Raw genomic sequence first — 20510 nt, forward strand, 5'->3', positions numbered from 1 at the left:
ATATCATAGAATTGATATCATAGAACTCTTGATATCATAGGAACCGAGTAAATAATAATAAAAATAATATATATAATAATGAGTAGTAAACTTGCCATATGCGTACTTTTTAAATCTAACACCACAGAACTTAATTGAAAAGGATCGGAAACTCCCATTTAGCAATAAATAAATGCTTAAATATTTGTTGCCCACCATGCAGATTAATGTCCGTGCTTACGCCAGTTTGGAACAATATTGATCAGTATATATTAGGCATCAATATGCTAGACAAATCGACCAAAACTGCCTAGAACTGATTTCTCGCTCCACTTTCGAAAAAGCACAGGTGTTTGACGCGTTGAATAGTCACCCAGCCTCTCTATAACACTCAACCATAGAACTGTAATAAAGTCTCTGCACCTAAACTTTCCCTTTGGAACAATCTAAACTACGGTGCTTTTTCATGTAGCATGCCTTTAAATATCAAATGTACATGGCTTTTTCTTTTGTTTTCTTTTTTTGTGACATATTTCCCCTTCAAGCAGGTACGTATGTTAATATACGTACGTACCTGCTTGAAGTGATATGTAATTCATGTTTGTTATCAATAACTCTCACAACAATAACTGTAGTGCACTAGCTTTTTGGACAACCCTCGTATATGATTATGGTACAAGATATCAGAAATTAGTATAGCTATGCAACAAGCCGCTCAATTTCACCACTCATCCAAATGTGCACTCCATATCTCTAACATTATTTTCACCAAATATAAAAATCTTGGTACCAAATGTTCGGAAGATGTTTACTCTTTGAGGAAATAAAGCTGTTATTACGACGATTTCAGTTCAATAATGAATATTTTTTGTATTTCATTTTTAAAGATGTTAAAAAATTTATATTTCCCTTGTGGTGTACGTGTCCTCAGTTCATAGACAATTAAACAGCGTGATATAGAATATGAAAATAAATACCAACGAAATTTAACCAGGAAGTAGAACATTATTCTCGTATGTTGAAATAATTATAATCAGATCGCGCCATGTAAACATACTGATAGTTGCAGTAGTTTCAACTTTCATTACGTGTGAGGTGTACTAGGCGTGTATGTAATAGTGTATGTGTGACATAACTATTTATGAAAACTTAGTAAAATAGCGTGAAATAATATGTACTCTTACATGTTTGCGTGCTTGCTTATATTCCTCACAAGTATAGAAACATCGTCTGCACTGAGGACCGAACATGTTCTTGATTTGCAGAAAACCCGTGTATGGGGTCCAGGACTAGAATCGGATTTTTTCCTACCAGTCCGTTACTTTTTTATTCAGGCAGTTTCTGAAAATGGAGATAAGTAAGTCTTATTGTTTTATTACGTTGTTATTTACTTTTAAACCATGTATCATTTCTTAGCAGAAGAATGGTCACATTGTTAATGTTATGTTATTTTGCGCTTAGGTAAATTATCTGAGTCAAAATATTTTGACTTTAATAACTTCAATGTTGCTGTGGCATATATTTGACCCTCCTACTGTAAATGTGTTGAGTCAATAGGTAAACTTGTCCCTTGGCAAACTTGCCCATGGTCACGGAGTTGAATAGTATGCATATCTGTGCCATGGTCAACTGGACCCCCACCTCCATTTTTTTTTATTAGTCCCCTACCGGTTTACCGGAGGGGACTTTAGGTTTACCCTCTGTCCGTCTGTCTGTCTGTCAGTCCGTCAGTCCACAAAACTGGATCCCACGATAACTTGAAAAGTACTGAAAATATTTTTATGAAACTTGGTATATGGATAGATGGCACTATGGAGATTATGCACGTCTTTTTCTTTTCTTCCTATGTTGAAAATTCTGGTTGCTATGGCAACAAATAGGCTGAAAATATGGCAAATTTTACACATAAACTGGATCCAGTGATAACGCAAAAAGTACTGGAAATATTTTCATGAAACTTGACATATGGGTAGATGGCAGTCTTGGGATTATGTTCGTTTTTTCTTTTCTTCCTCTGTTGAAAATTCTGGTTGCTATGGCAACAAATAGGCTGAAAATATGGCAAATTTTACACATAAATTGGATCCAGTGATAAAGCAAAAAGTACTGGAAATATTTTGATGAAACTTGACATATGGGTAGATGGCAGTCTTGAGATTATGTTCGTTTTTTCTTTTCTTCCTATGTTGAGAATTCTGGTTGCTATGGCAACACATTGGTTGCTATGGCAACACATAGACTGAAAATATGGCAAATTTTACACATAAACTGAATCCAGTGATAACTCAAAAATTACTGGAAATATTTTTATGAAACTTGACATATGGGTCATATAGCAGTCTTGAGATTATGCATGTCTTATCTGTTCTTCCTATTTTGAAAAAATATCAGTAGCCTTGGCAACAAATAGGCTTAAAACATGGCAAATATAACAATATTTGTGATTAGTCAAAAAGAGCTGAAATTTTTTATGAAATTGCATCTTTAATTCAAGAGTATCTCCTCTTTAAGAATTTTGCTTTTAAAATGTTATATTTTGGTAACAGGGATGTTTCAAATATTAACTTTAGAGTGTCCTCCAGTCCGTCTGTCTGTCTGTTCATAAAAATTGTTTCCTGTGATCACTTTTAAAGAACTTTTCCAACAAGTTTACTTAAAATAGAGAAAAATTGAAACATAAGTGAAAGGCCAATGGCCCTTCAGAATGTTGATGGGGTTCTAACTGGTAGGGGACTTATGGATTGCTTGCAATACTATGATAAAAAATTTTGCTTGTTTCAAATAATTCATTAATTGATACATTATCAGAAAAGTTTCATAATTTTGACCTATAATTATTGCATGGTAATTTGCTGCTATACTTGTACTTACTATAAAGGTATTTTTGAAAGTGATTTACCTATTTCTTTTCTTTTGTTTTGCCTGCTTTTTAATAAAAGAAACACACGTCTCTTGATTAATCATATAATTACGTTATCATACCTCTTTATGTTTATCCACTAAGTGGTACAACATTGTTTCTGATGGAGTTATCACTCATTTTAACCATTAAATACAGTGTACAATACTGATGTACATGATTGATGATTTTACTGTACTTTTTTTTTCAAATTAAAAAAAAAGGATACAGTACTCAGAAATATTTTTTAGAATTTGTTAGAAATCTTCTCTGTATTTTATAATGTCTATAGTAACACAATCTTGTGTCATTCTATTGTTGTTATTTTTTTATTTATATAAAAAAAGAGGCCCATTTGCACTTGATTGCATGCTTGAAGTCTCCCAAGTTATCATGACATTGAAAATTTGTAAAACTTAGAAGGTCAAATCAATTTACACACTTTTATTTATGAATTATTCTATTTAGTCAATTTCAATTAAATAATACTTCTAAAACAGTGACAGTTTAAGGGTTGCTTCCCCAGATTAAATTCTTTAAAATCAAGCAGTTTTCCCATATAATTTATGAAATAAACAAAGTTTTTTTCATCCCTTTTTTTTCTGTATTATTTTCCCCCAAATTAAAGGGAAAGAGAATGGCCCCTTTCCCTACCTGTGAAAAAAGTCCTGAAGATAGATGTAATCTATTTCAGTTCAATTTGAATATAAATCAGTTGCTGACATAGAAAACCATTCTAATCTGCCTGATATATATATACATTAAGTAGTGACAAGTTGACCAAAAAAGTGACAATTGTAATTTGTTGACTGCAGAATATGTTGACCTGACATCCTGTAATTTTCCTTTAAAGGGCAACATTAGCTAAAAAAACAGGAGCAATTTTAAACATTTTTTTGCATGAGCCAATAGATAGGATGATAATCAAACTTGGTCTAAAGCCTTGTTTGAATGCACTTGTTCTCATGAAGCTTGTGGGGCGTCCGTGGCCGAGTGGTTAAGGTCGTTGACTTCAAACCACTTGCCCCTCACTGCTGTGGGTTCGAATCCCTACAGGGACTTTAAGTTCTTTCATGTGAGGAATCTATCCAGCTAGCTTACAGAACGTCGGTGGTTCTACTCAGGTGCCCGTTCCTGCCTGAAATAATGCACGGAGGGCACCAGTGAGGCCTCCTCCACCAGTAAAGCTGGAACGTCGCGATATGACCTATACTGTGTCGATGTGTCGTAAAACTCCAAAATAAAATATTAATAATAATCATGAAGCTTGTTCTGAAACATTCAACAACTTCTTCTAGATTAATCATAGATTGATTGCACTTCTTTGTAAAAACTAGCCGGCATTATTTTTCCATCATACATTCTGGTACTGGTAAGCATTATGCAGAGCCATCTTTGCCCTCTCTTTTATGAAATACTTTGCTTACAAATCTAGTTCTCATGAATTTATCAAACATCTGGTTTAAGTTAATAAATGGAAAAAAAATGTATTCATAGATCTGTTGTTTCTATTTATGTAAGGTACAGTACATGTTTCTGTTTGTTTTTATTAAGGCACAATTCTTTCTTTGTTTTGTAAATTCTCAAAAAGGTTTAGCTTAACAAATAATTCTATGTATTGAAAATATCATAGTTCATTGCATAAAAAGAAAGTTAATTAAGGCCATCTGACAATTTTTTGTATAATTTATTGAAACAAGCAAAATTTACTTAAAATATTTTCATGTCAACAGTACTCCTTTGTACTATAACAAAAAAAGCTCCATTTCAATGATTTCATGTCAACTTGTCAAAATTTGAATTTGTCAGTGTTACTCTGTTGAACAGGTATTTTTTTGTAGGTAAATAGATTTTTCGATTAAAAATAAAGCATATGGGCACAAAATATGCTATTTTCCTCCCAAAATGTACATGTTTAATATTTTTCTCCTATTTTTAACCCCTGCCTCCAACCCCCTCCCAAAAAAAAAAAAGAAATGTGCATTTTTCTCTTCACTTGCCAATATCTGCTGAATGCAGGAGACCCTTAAAAAGTCAATCTATTAAAGATAGGTTTTTAATTATTTAAAATTGCTTGTATATCACAAAATGTTGTATAATTTCTCCCAATATAAGCAGAATTGCTGAAAAGACCTTGAATATTTTTAAGTTTAACTTTGATTAAATGTTCACTACAGTGATTAAAAGAGTTGGAGGGCAGAATAAATTTAGACTTAAAAAAATGATTTAACCAAGCCAATAATATTGATCCATAGGCAATTCTTGTGTGACCCCTAAATAGATAGTACATAAAAATTTTCACTCAAGTACAACCTAGTAACAGGGATAAAGCATGCAATAAAGAAGGACAATAAAGATAAAATATACCTATAGTCATTCACTTTCTCTTAGTTTCCTGGGCTTAACATTTTGAGAACTCAAATAAATTTTTTTTTCTCAAATAGGGGATTGACCCAAAAAATGTAACTATGTTTTTTTGCACAAGGTGAAGAAAATTTTAAATGTAAATTGAATTGTAAGGAAAAACTAAGTTAAAGAATATTTTTTATTGGGTGGGGGATGGGTGGGTGGGCTTAACATAAAATTTATGTAATTGACTGTGCAAATATATGAGCCAGTGTACAGTACCCTGTATTCTTGTCTTACCTTTTACTTATAACAAGCTTAATTGATTTGTAAAAGGTAGCAGTTAGGTCCTACTATAAAAGAAGAATTTAGTTTACCCCTCAGATATTATTTTGAACTGTTAAGTCAGATAATTAATATATTGCAGTTTCCCACCCAGAGTGATTTTTTGGGAAAAAATGCTTGAATCTTGTATTAATATTATTTGAAGTACAATGAAGAGATATTTGAAAAATCAGAAAAGAATTGGTGTTAAAATCAGATCAAGATAAAAACATCAGACTGTTATCTTTATTCAGGTCATACTTGTAAAATTGTCCACATGATTATGTGTATCAACATCATATTAAGTATTGCAGACTTTACATAAACAATTTCAAAACATTAGTTTGATCACATGTACTATATAACAGATATATGCAGTAAAATTGTTGTATACATGTACATAAATCAGGAAGTGTATAACCAGTCAAGTAAATGGACAAAACAGAAAAATTAATGTACAAAAACAATGCTTCAGGACATGTACTGTTTTAAAAGCTTGATGAAGCTGATTGTAATTAATGGACTGAAGAAAAAAAAACACACAAAAAAACTTTTTAGCCAAGTGACAACACATTATTTACTGGGCTTTCATAAATATTTAAGAATCAGTAAATTTGTGTGTATTTTACCCTTTGCCCTGTTGAATTTATACAATTGACTTGGCCTGCTTTTTATCCCCCTCCGAAAATTTTTGGCGGAGGATATAGAAATAGTCTCCGTCCGTCTGACCTTTCTTCCGTCCGTCCGTCCTTCCGTCCGACATTTTTGTTCGGAGCATATCTCTAAAAGTATTTAAGTTATCAACTTGAAACTTCATAGGTGGATAGACCTCATTGAGGAGGAGTGCAGTGCACAAGAATGATAACTCTACCTTGCATAATTTTGAGTAATTGCCCTTTGTTATTTTTCAAAATTGATTTTTGTCCAGAGCATAACTCCAAAAGCCTATGAGATATTAACATGAAACTTCATAGGTGCATAGATCTCACTCAGGAGGTGTGCAGTGCACAAGAATGATAACTCTACCTTTCATAATTTTTGAGTTATTGCCCTTTGTTATTTTTCATACCTAATTTTTCACCTGAGTGGAGCATAACTCAAAAAGTGTTTGAGATATCAACATGAAATGTCATAGGTGGATAGATCTTATTAAGGAGGAATGTTGTGCGCAAGAATGATAACTCTTCCCTATACAATTTTTGAGTTATTGCCCTTTGTTTTTTTATGCTATTTTGTCAAGAGCTTATCTCAAAAAGTATTTGAGGTATCAACTTGAAACTTCAAAGGTGGATGGATCTAATTGAGGAGGAGTGCAGTGCTTAAGAATGATAACTCTACCTTTCATAATTTTTGAGTTATTGCCCTTTGCTATTTTTCAAAATTAATTTTTGTCCAGAGCATAACTCAAAAAGCCTTTGAGATATCAAAATGAAACGTCATAGGTGCATAGATCTCACTCAATAGGTGTGCACTGCTTAAGAATGATAACTCTATCTTTTATAATTGTTGTGTTATTGCCCTTTGTTCTTTTTCATACTTAATTTTTCAATTCAATTTTTTTCTCAAAAAGTATTTGAGGTATCAACTTGAAACTTCATAGGTGGATAGATTTTACTGAGATGGGATGCAGCACACAAGAATGATAACCTACCCTGCATTATTTTTCAGTAATTGCCCTTTGTTATTTTCAGCCATCAGTATTCACATAGGTTTCAAATCTGTAATCACTATAGCCATCAGTTTTCATTACCAAAAGACCTCTTAAAATTGAAATATTCCGCTCTACTACATATACATTCTTCCAATGAGCAAACACATTTGGCGGGGGATGGCCATGTTGACATGGCTCTTGTTAGAATTTAGAACTTTCCATTGTCAGTTAAAGGGGTTTCACTTACAGTATTGAATCTGGTGAGAGTTTGTACAGAGATATGCAGGCTGGCTGCCCTGATTCTATATTAAAAACACTGAAATTATAACAGTCTGATAGTGCTTTTTAGAAACATTTCTACTATCAAAGCAAATAAAGGTATTAATGAGACTTTTATATAAACTAAATATGTTTTACTTTAAAGACAGCAGCTGTTCAATTATTGCTTATCACATGGATATTTAATATCCATGTGATAAGCAATAATTGAACAGCTGCTGTCTTTAAATTATTTTATATCACAAATGCAAATTGCTAGTATATGTTGATTTTTTGTGTGTTTGTGTGTTATAATTATGTTTGAGCTATGTGTACATGTATATATATGTTTGAAATAACTTAATATGGGATTCAGCAACCTAACATTTCAAGATATAAGTTAACATATTAAAGATCTAAATATTCTTAATTGTTTATTATAACAATTTTGTTAATAACTCAGAAATTTAAAGGCATCGCTTCATTCTTTATTCTCACAGTGACTATAATTATATACATGTATATAATTATGATATTTTTTAGCATTTTGATTAACACTGAAAATGAGTAGCTACTAAAATACAAAAAATTATTCTTGGAATAAAATTGTTTTTTTGCATATGATAAAAGTCAAATAAAGGCCTCTTCCCCAATTCACAAAACTGTTGAAAATTCCCAATTTTATTCGTTTCATGAACATTGTGGAGGATTTTTCTAAAACAGCTCAACTATTCTTTGCAGCTATGAATTTTTATGAAAAGCACAAGAATGTAATGTTTATTGTTATCTAAATAAAAAGTGTGTTTTTTAAAGGTTTTGTTAAATATGACATATTTTCTATTGGCTACATATTTTCTATTGGTTACTGTTCTAAATTTTCCCAATTTTAAAGGTATAAATTAAAATAAAAAGTAAAAAATCTCTGAATGAGCCAGAAAATACTTAAATTATTTTCAAGTATCAATAGTAATAGACCTTGTTGTTAAAAAAAACAGCTTATTTGTTGCACTTGCATTGCTATATAAATCTTTCAGCTGTCAAAACAAAATACATTATTTAGTTACGTATTTAATTTTTATTTATACATATAACGTATTGTTGTATACATATAAATATATTTTGAAGGCCCCTTTAACAGGTGAAACTGGTATATACTTTTCTTTAATTATTATAATACCATAGAATTGTTAATAAATCATTGCTATGTTAACTGGAAAAGCCATCATTTAAATACTTTTTTCCCTGCCATAGAGATCCTGTATGTTGTGATCAAAGTGGTAAACCACACTAAGTGAAATTATAAATATGTACATAATTATGGAAATAAAACAATTTTCAAATATCGAAGAATATGTAAATTATGTACTGCAAATATTTGTGCAAATTATATTTAATCATTAAAATATATACATTCATTTCTTATTGTAAAATTTGACTTAAAAACTTTATAGAAAATAGATTGTGTTACAGGATCTACATGTTTATATAATATATTTCAGTATAACAGAATCCATAGGGGAGAAACCATTTGAAGTATCCCTCAGTTCAGCTGGTCAGAATAGAGTACGAGTATATTTACAGGTACTTGACAAACAAGATGGAATGTACATCGTCAGATTCCGTATTTTCAGCACTCTTGAAAACGTGAAAATCAGCGTCACTTTCAATGGAAAAGATGTTGCGCAATCACCGTATGAACTACCTGGTAAAGTATATGTCTATAGTTTTTACATCTTGATATATTCATAATATAACAAAGAGTGTTAGTTTAAACATATTTTATTTAGCAAATTTACAAGCATGTATCATCTTACATCACAATATATATGGACTGGAAAACAAGCCTAACACTTAAATTAAACTTTCAATGACTTTATTATATCACTTTATATGATCAGTGCATGTTTAAAATTTCAATATTGATAAGAATTAACAAAAAATCTGAAAAGCATTATTTGGTTTTGACTTTTTATTCATCAAAAAGAGTGTCAAGTTCATAAATATGAAAATTTTGGTGTAAGATATAAAAGGAGTCAAATGTCACATAATTTCACATGAAACTTTATATCGCTGAATTTGTGTATAATTGACCTTGTTTTGAGCTTAGGACTTAAAGGGAATTGTAATAAGGTATTATTTAATGGCCGAAATTTTTGGACCTTTGGCTTTCACTGTATCAAAATAAAAGCCCAGTTAATGGGCTTTACTTACTAAATTGGAGAGAGGCCTCAGTAATAGCCCCTTGACTTTGTGAAGAATTAAAATTGCTAATTTCAGAAGTAAAAAAAAAGCTGGTGTAAGTTTAGATTTTTTTAAGGAAAACTGCATGATTTTAAAGACATTTTCTACTGGGAAGAGGCCTCAGTAAAAAATATACTACCAGTAGGACTTAAATGTGATCTCTGCATCTTAACTAGGCCTTAAATTAAATATTGTTTGTTTTCCTTTTGTGTAGGTTTATTAATCATTGAAAATGTATGTAACCTATAATATTTTATACATTTCAAGTTTATGTTGTGAATTGTAAAGCTAGAAATTATTTTTGTTTCATTATTACTTTGTAACATCCTGGCCAAAACAAAAAAGTGCAGATGTTTTTTTCGTTACCTTTGTTTTTTGAAAGTGTCAGATGTGAAATTATTATTTACAAAAGTTAGAACTTTAAGGTGATTTATATTTGATATATTAAATATTTTGCACTGAAAGATACCCCACTGAGTTTTGTTGTTGTTTTTTTACATGACTCAATTGGATTTTTTTTTCCTTATTAAAGATATGTAATTCAATTGATGTAGATATATACCAATAACTTGTGTTCATCATTCTGCTCTCTCCATTTTTCCAGAGTAGTTATGTTTGCTGTGCAACAAAAACCATAGGCATTTAATAAACACTTCTATCTCAAAATGGGCTGAGAATCATATTAAATATTTTTCCATTTAATTTTCAGCAAATATATAATTATTTCTTTATCATCTCTTTCATAAATTTCCATTATAAGTGCCCCGGTTGACCTATATAAGCTGTCTTCAAACTGTTGGACCTTGGTGTAGCTCCTTTAATTTTCACTTTTGTTAGTTTATACAAGGTTATTTTTGCTTGATTGTGTTGGAAACTCTTAGTTAACTTATTGAAACACTCTCAAATCCATTCCTGGGACTAACCAATACTTAGCAATGAGTGTAAAATTTCTTGCTCAAAGAAACAACGGCTTGCCCCTGACTCCAAGTTTGAACCTGCATGGCCATTTCAGTTTGCATTTTATCCTGCTATGTAATACCTGTACTGTACATGTAGAAAGTTAAAAAGACTTTATGCATAACTGGCTTATCAAAAAATATAAATAAAGGTAATCTGAAACTATTTCATACAAGTGCCTCTCTTATCCTTAGATAAATAATATAAAAGATAGTTAATCTTAGACAAAAAATTGATTTTGTACAAATTTATTTATGCAGCAATTTATAAAATAGAACTTGATATTGAATTGAATTGAAGTAATGTAATACATAGTATTGTTATTTCAAACCTGCATAAAGAGGTTAGTTTGTAAAGTTGACAAAATATATCTTAAATTAGTAAAACAAATTATATTTGAAATTATTAAATTATCTAATGGTCCTGTTTTGTTGTGAATATAGAGCAGCTGATTTTTACTGCAAGAGAATTAGTATCAAAATACTTAATTTGTGTAGCCAACAGTATAGCGTTGTTCGTCAAATCAGTCTGCACAAATACTCTGGCTGGCATGACTATACTCTTATAGCACAGATCTGTATTTATCTTGATTAACCCTAAATCTTGCTAAACATCTAAAATGGACTTATCTATCTTTCAATCTGGACAAAACCATTCATCATTCTTAGGGTAATTTTCAAAATAAGTACTGACTTAATTCAGTAGCAAACAATGATAAGAGTAATAATGAAAGAAAAAACCTGGATCAGGCTGCATCTCAGTGCCTTACCCTATACTTGTTCTGTTTAATATGGTATAATTTGGTGTAATATATTTTGAGATATATTTTGAAATTCCAAAGCATGACAAGCGTACATGATTAGTTCAGTTGGGTTATGCCACCACTGATACAAGTAGTTAAAGTGGCGGCATGGCCGAGTGGTTATTGCGTCAGACTAGTAATCTAAGGATTGCTGACCACATGGGTTTAAACTCTGTTAGAGGCAAGTCATTATTTCCTTGAGCAAGTAACTTTACATTCATTACTTTGCTCCAGGAATGGATTCAAGAGTGTTTCAATAAGTTTATACTCCTAGCTTCCAACACAATCAGACTAAAATAAATTTGTATTTGGTCGCGGGGTTAGAGTCGATGCCTTCTTATCCAGTTACCTCTCTGGCGTGGGTTCGATCCCCGGGAGATGCTTTGGTAGATTAGGGCGGAGGAAGGTAGTCTTGTACTGGTACTTTGGTAGTTTAGCGCGGAGGAAGGTAGTCTTGTACTGGTGTTACTCTCCAGGAACGATGGTTAGGAAACTACCCGCCTATATGACTGAAATACTGTTGGGAACACTGAGGCATAAAATAATGAAACAAACAAACAAAGTATAAACAAAACTAATTAGTTAAAATCAGTGTATATTTCTGTATTTTCAGGATTTATATACCCGGAGACGTGTTATTGTCCGCAGCCAGATATTCAGCAATGGTACAGCAATATGAAATGTCCCGCGTCCTACAAACAGATCAAGAATGACCTTTCTCTGTTTAAAGATGTTGACCTTGAGAAGACAGCCGCTGAAACTATACAACGATTTAATATATCAACAGCACATAGTCTCTGTTATTACAAGATAATAGATAATAAGGTAATAAAAAATTTGTAGATTTTTATTTAATTCTAAGCTATAGAATAACAATCATTATAAACATCCAGTTTCTATTGTCAATTGATACACCCTTCTAAATTGCTATTGTTTGATTGATATTTTATTTGTTGTTAAATCATGTCCAAAATTAATTACTTATTGCACATTATTAGTTGCCCATATTTGCCTTTATATACTACATGGATGCTGGCTTGAGCATTTTAACAGGTTTGCAGTGTATTTTTATTCCTCATGTTTCTTGGTACATGAGTGAAATCATTGTTAAATCTAAAGTTACTGTAATACTATACTTTTTGTTAAAAAACTTACTTAAAAAATGACCATAAGTATATGGAATCAAAGTAAATGTCCTATTTTTGAAATTTTATAAGTATTTTATGGCCATTTATATCTTGATACCCTTTAATGCTCTATGTTTTCTGGGTTGTTTTCTTTTCCAGATATATCGTAAAACATATGGTCAACATGTTGGTTTTAAGATGTTTAGTGATGCCATCCTGTTGTCTTTAACAAAGAAGGTTAGTATGATTTCTGTCTTTATAAAACCAATACCTATTGTCTATCAGTTTTTGGCAGTGTTTATAGATTGTGTAAGATTTTGCTTGCAATAATGCAGTGATAATTTCTTTCTGTTTTATAGCTTGAGAGTCAACTTATCACTTTAATAGTCTGTTTGTTACTTACAGAAAAAAGAAAACAGTTCTTTAAAGTTCACTTGCAGATTTTAATAGTGATAACTGGTTAATTGACCAGGAAAGCCGGTCAGGTCATCTGACTGCCAAATATGACCAAAATTGTGTTGCAATAAGCTTATTACTCAAACAAACAAATTGTGAAACTTCATTATATTACTAGGTTAAACTGCCGGATCTTGAATTTTTCGTAAATCTCGGAGATTGGCCACTTGAGAAGAGGAAGCGAACTGACAACCCACTGCCAATATTCTCATGGTGTGGATCTGATGAATCTCTAGATATTGTCATGCCAACTTATGATCTGACTGAGGCAACACTAGAAATGTTGGGAAGGTAATTTATGTGTTTGTTATTCTTTCTAAATACCTGCACATGTAGGTGTATATTGACAACAAAGAAAGCAATGCATTAATGGATAAAACAGTTTGATTTTTTAATATGCATGACTGCAATGAAGATCCAGGTAATTTCACTGTCAGATGACATCACACTCAAGTGTTGAATTTTTTTTTTTTAAAAACCTGTTTCTTTGTGAGAAAAAATCAAATATAGCCAAAACAGAGGGATTCATTTATACAAGAAGAGCACTAGCTATTCAAAATATCAGTATCAAAATATCTTTTCCATAGAATTTGTTTTTCATATCTTAAAAATCAGTATCAAAATATCAATTTATGAAAAATGAATTGACTGTAATTTTGCAGACAATCTTTAGATGTATTCAGTGTAATGGGTAAAAGTCCAACCCGCTGGGAGAACAAGACTGAAATTGGATTCTGGCGTGGGCGTGACAGTCGACAGGAACGGTTAGACCTGGTGGTGATGTCAAGAAAAAATCCTGATTTACTGCATGCCAAAATGACGAGAATGTTCTTTTTTAAACACGATGAAGAGAAATATGGCGAGCTTGTGAACAATATCCCTTTCTTTGATTTCTTTAAGGTTTGTTAAAAATTTTACTGATTCTAAGTTTTCAGATATTCATTTATAGAAAAAATTGCCTCTTTTTGACTTACCTTGTCACAAAGTGTGCTGAGATGAGCTTTTGTGATAGCATGGTATAGGTTGTGTGCTGTCCTTTTTATCCTCTATTTATTTAAACAATATCTTCTCCTTAACTTCATGATAAATTTTTACCTAATTTCACAGTTATGATCCTAAGCCATCCCTCTACAAACTATATATAAATGGTTCCAGTCTGGTGCACAAGAAGGTCACCGTAACCTTAATTGTCTTTAAAAATGAAATCTTTTAAAATCTCCTGCACAGGAACTACAGTGTCTTAAGGCTTAGACATTTATTCTGAAACACCAGTGACCTTGTGATCCTCTCTACAAAAAATGTTTGAATCATGTATCTTGGGTTAAAAATTGCTCTGACCTTTGGGTCACTTTTGTTTCATTTACTTGTGATGGAAACATATTTTAAAAACCTCTACCTAGAGCTCAGATGTTTTGTATATTGCAATATAAATAAAAAGTGAATGTAAATGGAGCATTCCATAATGTTGTTTTATTTCCATTATAAATAACAAGTTGATATAAAAGGAACATTCCTAAGTTTACCTACTTTCCAGTATAAATAAGGAGTAAAATGTACAGGCCTCGACATTAGCGGTGGTCCGTTGGTCCGAGACCACTTGATTTTGGCAAGGACCACCTAATTTTAAAACCCACTGGTCCGTCGGACCACTTGAATTTTCTGGTTGATGCAAGGCTCATTTGGGAGAATGGCGATTTTGTCAAAAACATGTTATATAATTTTGTTTAAAATCTATGTCCGATGTACATGTATATGGTTCATTAATCTCTGATTAGTTAAAGAAGTTCTTAAGTCATCAATATTTAACTTTCATTTTAAGTCGCTAAAATTTTGTTTATGCAAGTTAAAAGAGTTAAGAGTTTGTGATATAAATTTAGGTACAAAATTCATTCAAAGGATGCTTGTAATTATGCATCGTCTGATAACCACGGCGGAACCATTAACATTTATGTTATGTTACATGTTAATCAACCGTGAGTATCCGATGATGGTAATATTATTATATGATATCGGATAAACTTAAATTTCAGATACTTGAATAACGGCAGCAAACGAAAGGAACTGGAAAAATACATCTAGTAATTCTATGCTATTTATCTTTACTTTAACTGTTTAACGATAAGAGATATGTTTCTTCTAGAGTTAAAATTATTTTAAAATGTTAAAAATACCCAATGTCAAAAATGAATATCAACCAACAAGCAACAGGGAGGTAAAATTCTGTATTTAAAATCTGTGAGAAAAATAAGATAAGTTATAGTAAATTATAACGTTGTCATTATTTAAATAATTTAGATATTTCCATGTTTTCAAAGACAAAAATAAGATAATTTATTAGTTCAATTAAAAATGTTAATCTGTAAAAGATGATATGTTATTATCATGATTATAAGACGCACCGCGTATCAGCAATGAATATTTGAATAACAGTAAGAAAATAACAGACACAAATGGCTTCACTATTCCCTAACTTGAGTTGAGAGAGAAATCACTTTAATATAAAAGTTAACATAAATAAAAGCTCTGTTGTGTATTTTTGACTGAGATAAAAACAAATAAACAAATAACTCTACGATAAAAATACCTACTGACTTGCTCTCCCTTTTCTGATTAGATGAAAAATATAAATCTAAAAATATCTGTTTTCTTTAAAGATTAATAATACATCTTTGTCATAAAAGTTAAACTTTTTTTTTCTACATTTGCAGTAAAAAGATATAATAATGATAACTGACCACCTGACTTCTGGAAGGACCACCTAACTTTCAAATCTAGTGGTCCGGCGTACCACCTGCTAAAAAAGTTAGTGTCGAGGCCTGATGTACATGTAACATTCCCTAATGTTATGTCATTTTCTGTTTAAATATTGATTCAGTAAAGAAGTTTAAATTTTTTCCCATATAATAAATAAATGGATGATTTGTAAGTGTTGTTTAATTTTCTGTATAAATCACAAGTTTAAACATGTGGAATATTACTAAATGTTGTTTAATTTTTCAGTATAAATAACAAGTTTTAATATAAAAGGAACAATCCAAAGTTTAAATACTTTCCTGATATAAATAATGTAGTAAGTGTACATGTAACATTCCTAAATGTTGATCTATTTTCAGTATAAATATCAAGTTAATATAGACGGGACAGTAGCTGCTTACAGATTGCCGTACCTACTGGCAGGAGATTCCGTAGTGCTTAAACAAGATTCGTTCTATTATGAACATTTCTACAAAGATCTAAAACCTTACGTGCACTACATACCATTCAAGAGAGATCTCAGTGACTTACTCGAGAAAATAAAATGGGCAAAAGAAAATGATGAGAAGGTATATTCTAAATTTGATTCATTCTTTATGAAATGATTATTTCTTTACCTTCTGAATTTCTAATGGATTAACAATGATTTGAATTTGAAACAGTCCATTTGAAAATGAAGTGATTTCAATATAAAAAAATGCAAAAGTTGAGTTACCAATAGTATAGAGCCTGGTCAGATTGCATGGATGAAAAATGCTATGTGTTACAAATGCTTTCAACAGGTTTACCTTCCTTTCAATACCATGAAATTTTCTTAAGAGTAATCCTTTGAGCTACAGTGTTGATATAGAATGTGACTATTCCACCACCCTGCTGTCGACCATATATACTGTCACCTACTAGTATTTGGTTTAAATATTTTGATATTGGAATCCCTGAATCTGATCATGCACAGTTCCAAATTCATGCTGATGAAGATTATTTCTTAAATTTTAGTACATTTAGGAGAGGTGAAAGATGTTGAATTCCAGAACCTATGACGGTTCTAGACATAGCACTAGGGACATGAATGTGTGTGTGTATTTGAGTTTATTATATACTTTGTTTATTTATACTCACCACTGGTTGCCTATATGGCCGAGTCCTCTAATGCCAAGTGTTTAAGCAGTGGTACACAGGACTTTGATTTCAAGACTCATCTGAAAAACTGATTACATGTAGTAATTTTAGTTGGCCAGCCAGGGAATTGAACCCACAATGTCGAGATCTATATTGTTATGTTTTAATTTTAACTTTTTCAGGTACATGAAATTGCAAGGAACGCACAAAACTATGTTTTGGAAAATCTTTTACCCAAAGATATATTCTGCTATCATGTAAAATTATTTGAGGTATGTTATAATCATATTCTAATTTGTTGACTTATTTGATGTATGTTGGACCTTTGTGGCTGTGTGTTCAAGGTCATTGATTTTGTATCCTTGCCCTTCATTGCTTGTGGTTTGAAGACCACTTTGAGTTTTGATTCTATCATGTTAGGAAGCCATCCAGCTAGTTTACAATTTTTGCGACGGACGCGCCCTCAGGCGCGTTCAGAGCTAAGTCATCTACACATAGGATTTCGTTGGCTACACTCGCGCAATGTGTCCTAAACCAATTAACAGCCCAAGAAATAGTACATGAATTTGATCCTTCAAAACTCCCATACTTTGTCTGGATATCTTAATGTCTTCCATATTTAGCCTTTTCAACTTCAAATTAAGTTATCCAAGTTAAAATATGAACGTATATTATTGATAAAAACGTTGTAGTCCCGTAGTATTATTGCGCAATATGCAAATTACTGCTGAAACGATTTACCGCTGTCGAAAAAGTAGGACAGCAAATTATACTACAATAAAGGTGTAACCTCTGAGTTCCAAGACATTATAAGTAGGAAATAAATATTTCTACATTATACAAAACATTATTATTAACAAATCAAAAGTTTTTCGTGACTCTAGGATAACTCGCGCATTAATAAAAGAAGAACTATTTTCGTGACTCATACCGCGGGTTTAGCTGAATATTCAGCAGTTATTAATATATTAGATACAGTACAATGGCTAGTATAAAATATCTATTTTTGAAAATGCATGTAAGACACTTTACGCCATGTAGTCTTTTATGGTAAGGAAGTTATAATATCAGTTCTACTTCCGATTCTTGTGGTTTGTTTACATATTTTACTAGGTCATGATATGAGTTAACCTTCGCTATTCTAAAAATAGATTCTGCTTCACCTGTTCTGATTTTTGGACAGGCGATTAGGAAGTACACATTAAAACATGTAATTAATAAACCAGCGGATTGTAATGCAATACTTTTAGAAATGCTATACAATTGTAAGAAGCAAACAAGTTGAAAATGGAATTTAGTGTGAAGTTGAAAAGGACAACTAAACACTGTAGTGCTTAAGTGACATTTAAATTAAAATAAAAACGATGTGCTCTGGCCTCTACATCTTTACCTTGTAAATAAAAAAAATCTAAGAAATACACTATTAATTGCTGATGATTTTAACCAATTTTTTTTAATGAGACATATCCAAGAGAAATAAAAATACAAATGACTTATATTTTATTGTCTGTATGCCCACTATGATATAACACGAAGCAATTCTAAATAGCATTTTCAAATGTATAGTGTATTATGTTTGAAGTTTATTTGCCTGGATTTATTCTAGAAATATTTCGTTGATAGTTTTTTTTTCTATTTACATAATCATTTCTTAGAATAAATCGATAAGGACACTGATTTACAAGTTTGACCAGAGTTTTTAGGCATAAATTTCATTCTGTATTTAAGTGCTTGAAAGTAGAAAATCTGAATTATATCAATTTGGGACACAAAATATATTGCTCTACAAATCTCGAACTTGTATGGAACAAATTTTCTCTGTTATATATTTTGTGTTTTGTTTTTTTTTTGTTTTTTTTTTTTCTAAAAGAAGCCTTAATGTCTCTCCGGTTGCATGTCCGTCGCATTCAGTGCTGCAGCACTTTGATTTGTTCTACTAAGGTACTCATCTGAAACTTCTACTGTCACAAATATTGTTTAAGGTATATTGTTGTACCACATGCACCTTACAAGTGAAAGGTCATACTTTTACAAAACAAAATTTATATAAAGAAATAAAATTAAGAATTATTATCAAGTTATTATATTTGGAATTCTCTGTTCTTTTGTTTATTTGCTGCCAGGAAAAAGGTTAAAAAATGTTGAATTAAGTGATTCTCTTTGAAAATGCTTAAAATTAATTGGTTTTTATTATCAAAGAACTTTTAGGCAGTTTTGATTGACATTTAATTGACAGGAGTGCTCTCTATAGTTACACATGTATATACGAATAATTTTTGGCAAGCAATAACTTGTTATTTGTATTCAAAATCAGAATGATCATTAGATAACACAGTTGTGCCCTCACCACAGATTACTTAGGCATAAAGCTTATAAGTTTGAAACCAAAAACTAAACTAGATAGTCTTTGTTCATTATTTAATCTGTTGATATTCATCATTATAAACAACTCCGACTCTGGTCAGGGTTGTAGAGAGTAGCAGTCTGGGTTTACTCTTTATTTGTCACATTGGAATAGCTAGCATAAATTTAGAGGGTTATATCAGAGTAGTCTTCCTTGAACTTTGTGCATCTTGACTTTTAACCTGTTGGCAATGTCTGAATCTACAAATGTGACCAGTGCAGACCAAGGTAAGCCTACACATTGGTGCTGTCTTTGCTGCTCATTGATCCATTAGTTCTTATTTTTGACTTTTCCTAATTAAAGGTTTTTTACTAATTGAATGATAGATAGGTTCATTTAAGATATAGCACATTAAGGTATAAATGTCAGTGCTTATGTATTTTACACAATATTAATTCCATGGTAATTGTTTCTTTATTTCAGACATATTCTAAAAGATTCAAATCTCCTCCAACCAAACCTGATGATTCATGGGAGTTAGTGGAACAGCCAAAAGATGATAGTAATTGTAACTGTCAATTGAAGGAACAGCCTTCTAAAAATAAATCCAAAACTAAGTCAAAGAAAGATGAACTTTGATGAAAATAGCAATATAGAACTATGCAATTAGTAAATGAAAGTAGCTATGCAATGTTGTAAAGTCATGGTGCATATTTTGTTACAGTATTTTTTATACAGATATATAGAATTATACTTATACATTAAATTGCAAAAGACCTTTTACAAAAAGGTCTATAGATATTTTTATTTTATCTGAGCACAAGAAATTAAGCTTTTAAAGATTTCTGATGTCTATAGTGTGATGATGATCATCATTATCCAAAAATTCTTTTGAGATAACAACATGGCAACCATTTGATAGTTTTTGACCAAGCTTTACAGAAATAAAACTAAAATAATCATTTAAATGGTTTTGATCTGATAAATAATTATGTCACAGGAGTTAATGATAAATGTGAATGCAATATTTTTAAAGAATTTCCCCTTTTAACATTTGTTTAACTTTGAATATTTATAATAATTGGATATTGATAAAAGAGCGCCAACATCTAATTCAGTTCTCTTGTTTGTTGTTGAACTTTATTACAATTTTAAGTCCAATTTTCAAGGAAAAAGGAGGAGTAATTGTCATGACCCACATGTTGGCATTGTTGTCAGTGTTTGTAAACCTTTTTAGTAAAGTTTTGTTTCTT

General features: G+C 31.2%; 1 protein-coding gene across 1 annotated transcript; it reads left to right on the forward strand.

Annotated features, from left to right (window-relative positions):
• The first annotated feature begins 1032 nt into the window (after window positions 1–1032).
• On the forward strand, window positions 1033–20084 carry LOC132746677 (protein O-glucosyltransferase 2-like). The gene is made up of 9 exons (XM_060735899.1): window positions 1033–1336; window positions 8957–9162; window positions 12071–12282; window positions 12744–12821; window positions 13159–13331; window positions 13703–13940; window positions 16154–16363; window positions 17096–17185; window positions 19741–20084. The coding sequence occupies exons 1-9, from the start codon at window positions 1152–1154 to the stop codon at window positions 19894–19896; spliced, it is 1548 nt and encodes a 515-aa protein (XP_060591882.1). The 5' UTR covers window positions 1033–1151; the 3' UTR covers window positions 19897–20084.
• Window positions 20085–20510: the final 426 nt, after the last annotated feature.

The sequence above is a fragment of the Ruditapes philippinarum genome, unplaced genomic scaffold (genome assembly GCF_026571515.1).
Source record: "Ruditapes philippinarum isolate M1 unplaced genomic scaffold, ASM2657151v2 ctg3380_1_1_1_1, whole genome shotgun sequence".
NCBI classification, from domain to species: domain Eukaryota; kingdom Metazoa; phylum Mollusca; class Bivalvia; order Venerida; family Veneridae; genus Ruditapes; species Ruditapes philippinarum.

Excerpts from the sequence above, each read along its gene's own strand:
- LOC132746677 (XM_060735899.1), top strand. The coding sequence starts at position 1,152 with ATGTACTCTTACATGTTTGCGTGCTTGCTTATATTCCTCACAAGTATA. Across the intron at positions 1,337-8,956 it reads GTTTCTGAAAATGGAGATAA|TATAACAGAATCCATAGGGG; the intron begins GTAAGTCTTATT and ends AATATATTTCAG. Across the intron at positions 9,163-12,070 it reads ATCACCGTATGAACTACCTG|GATTTATATACCCGGAGACG; the intron begins GTAAAGTATATG and ends CTGTATTTTCAG.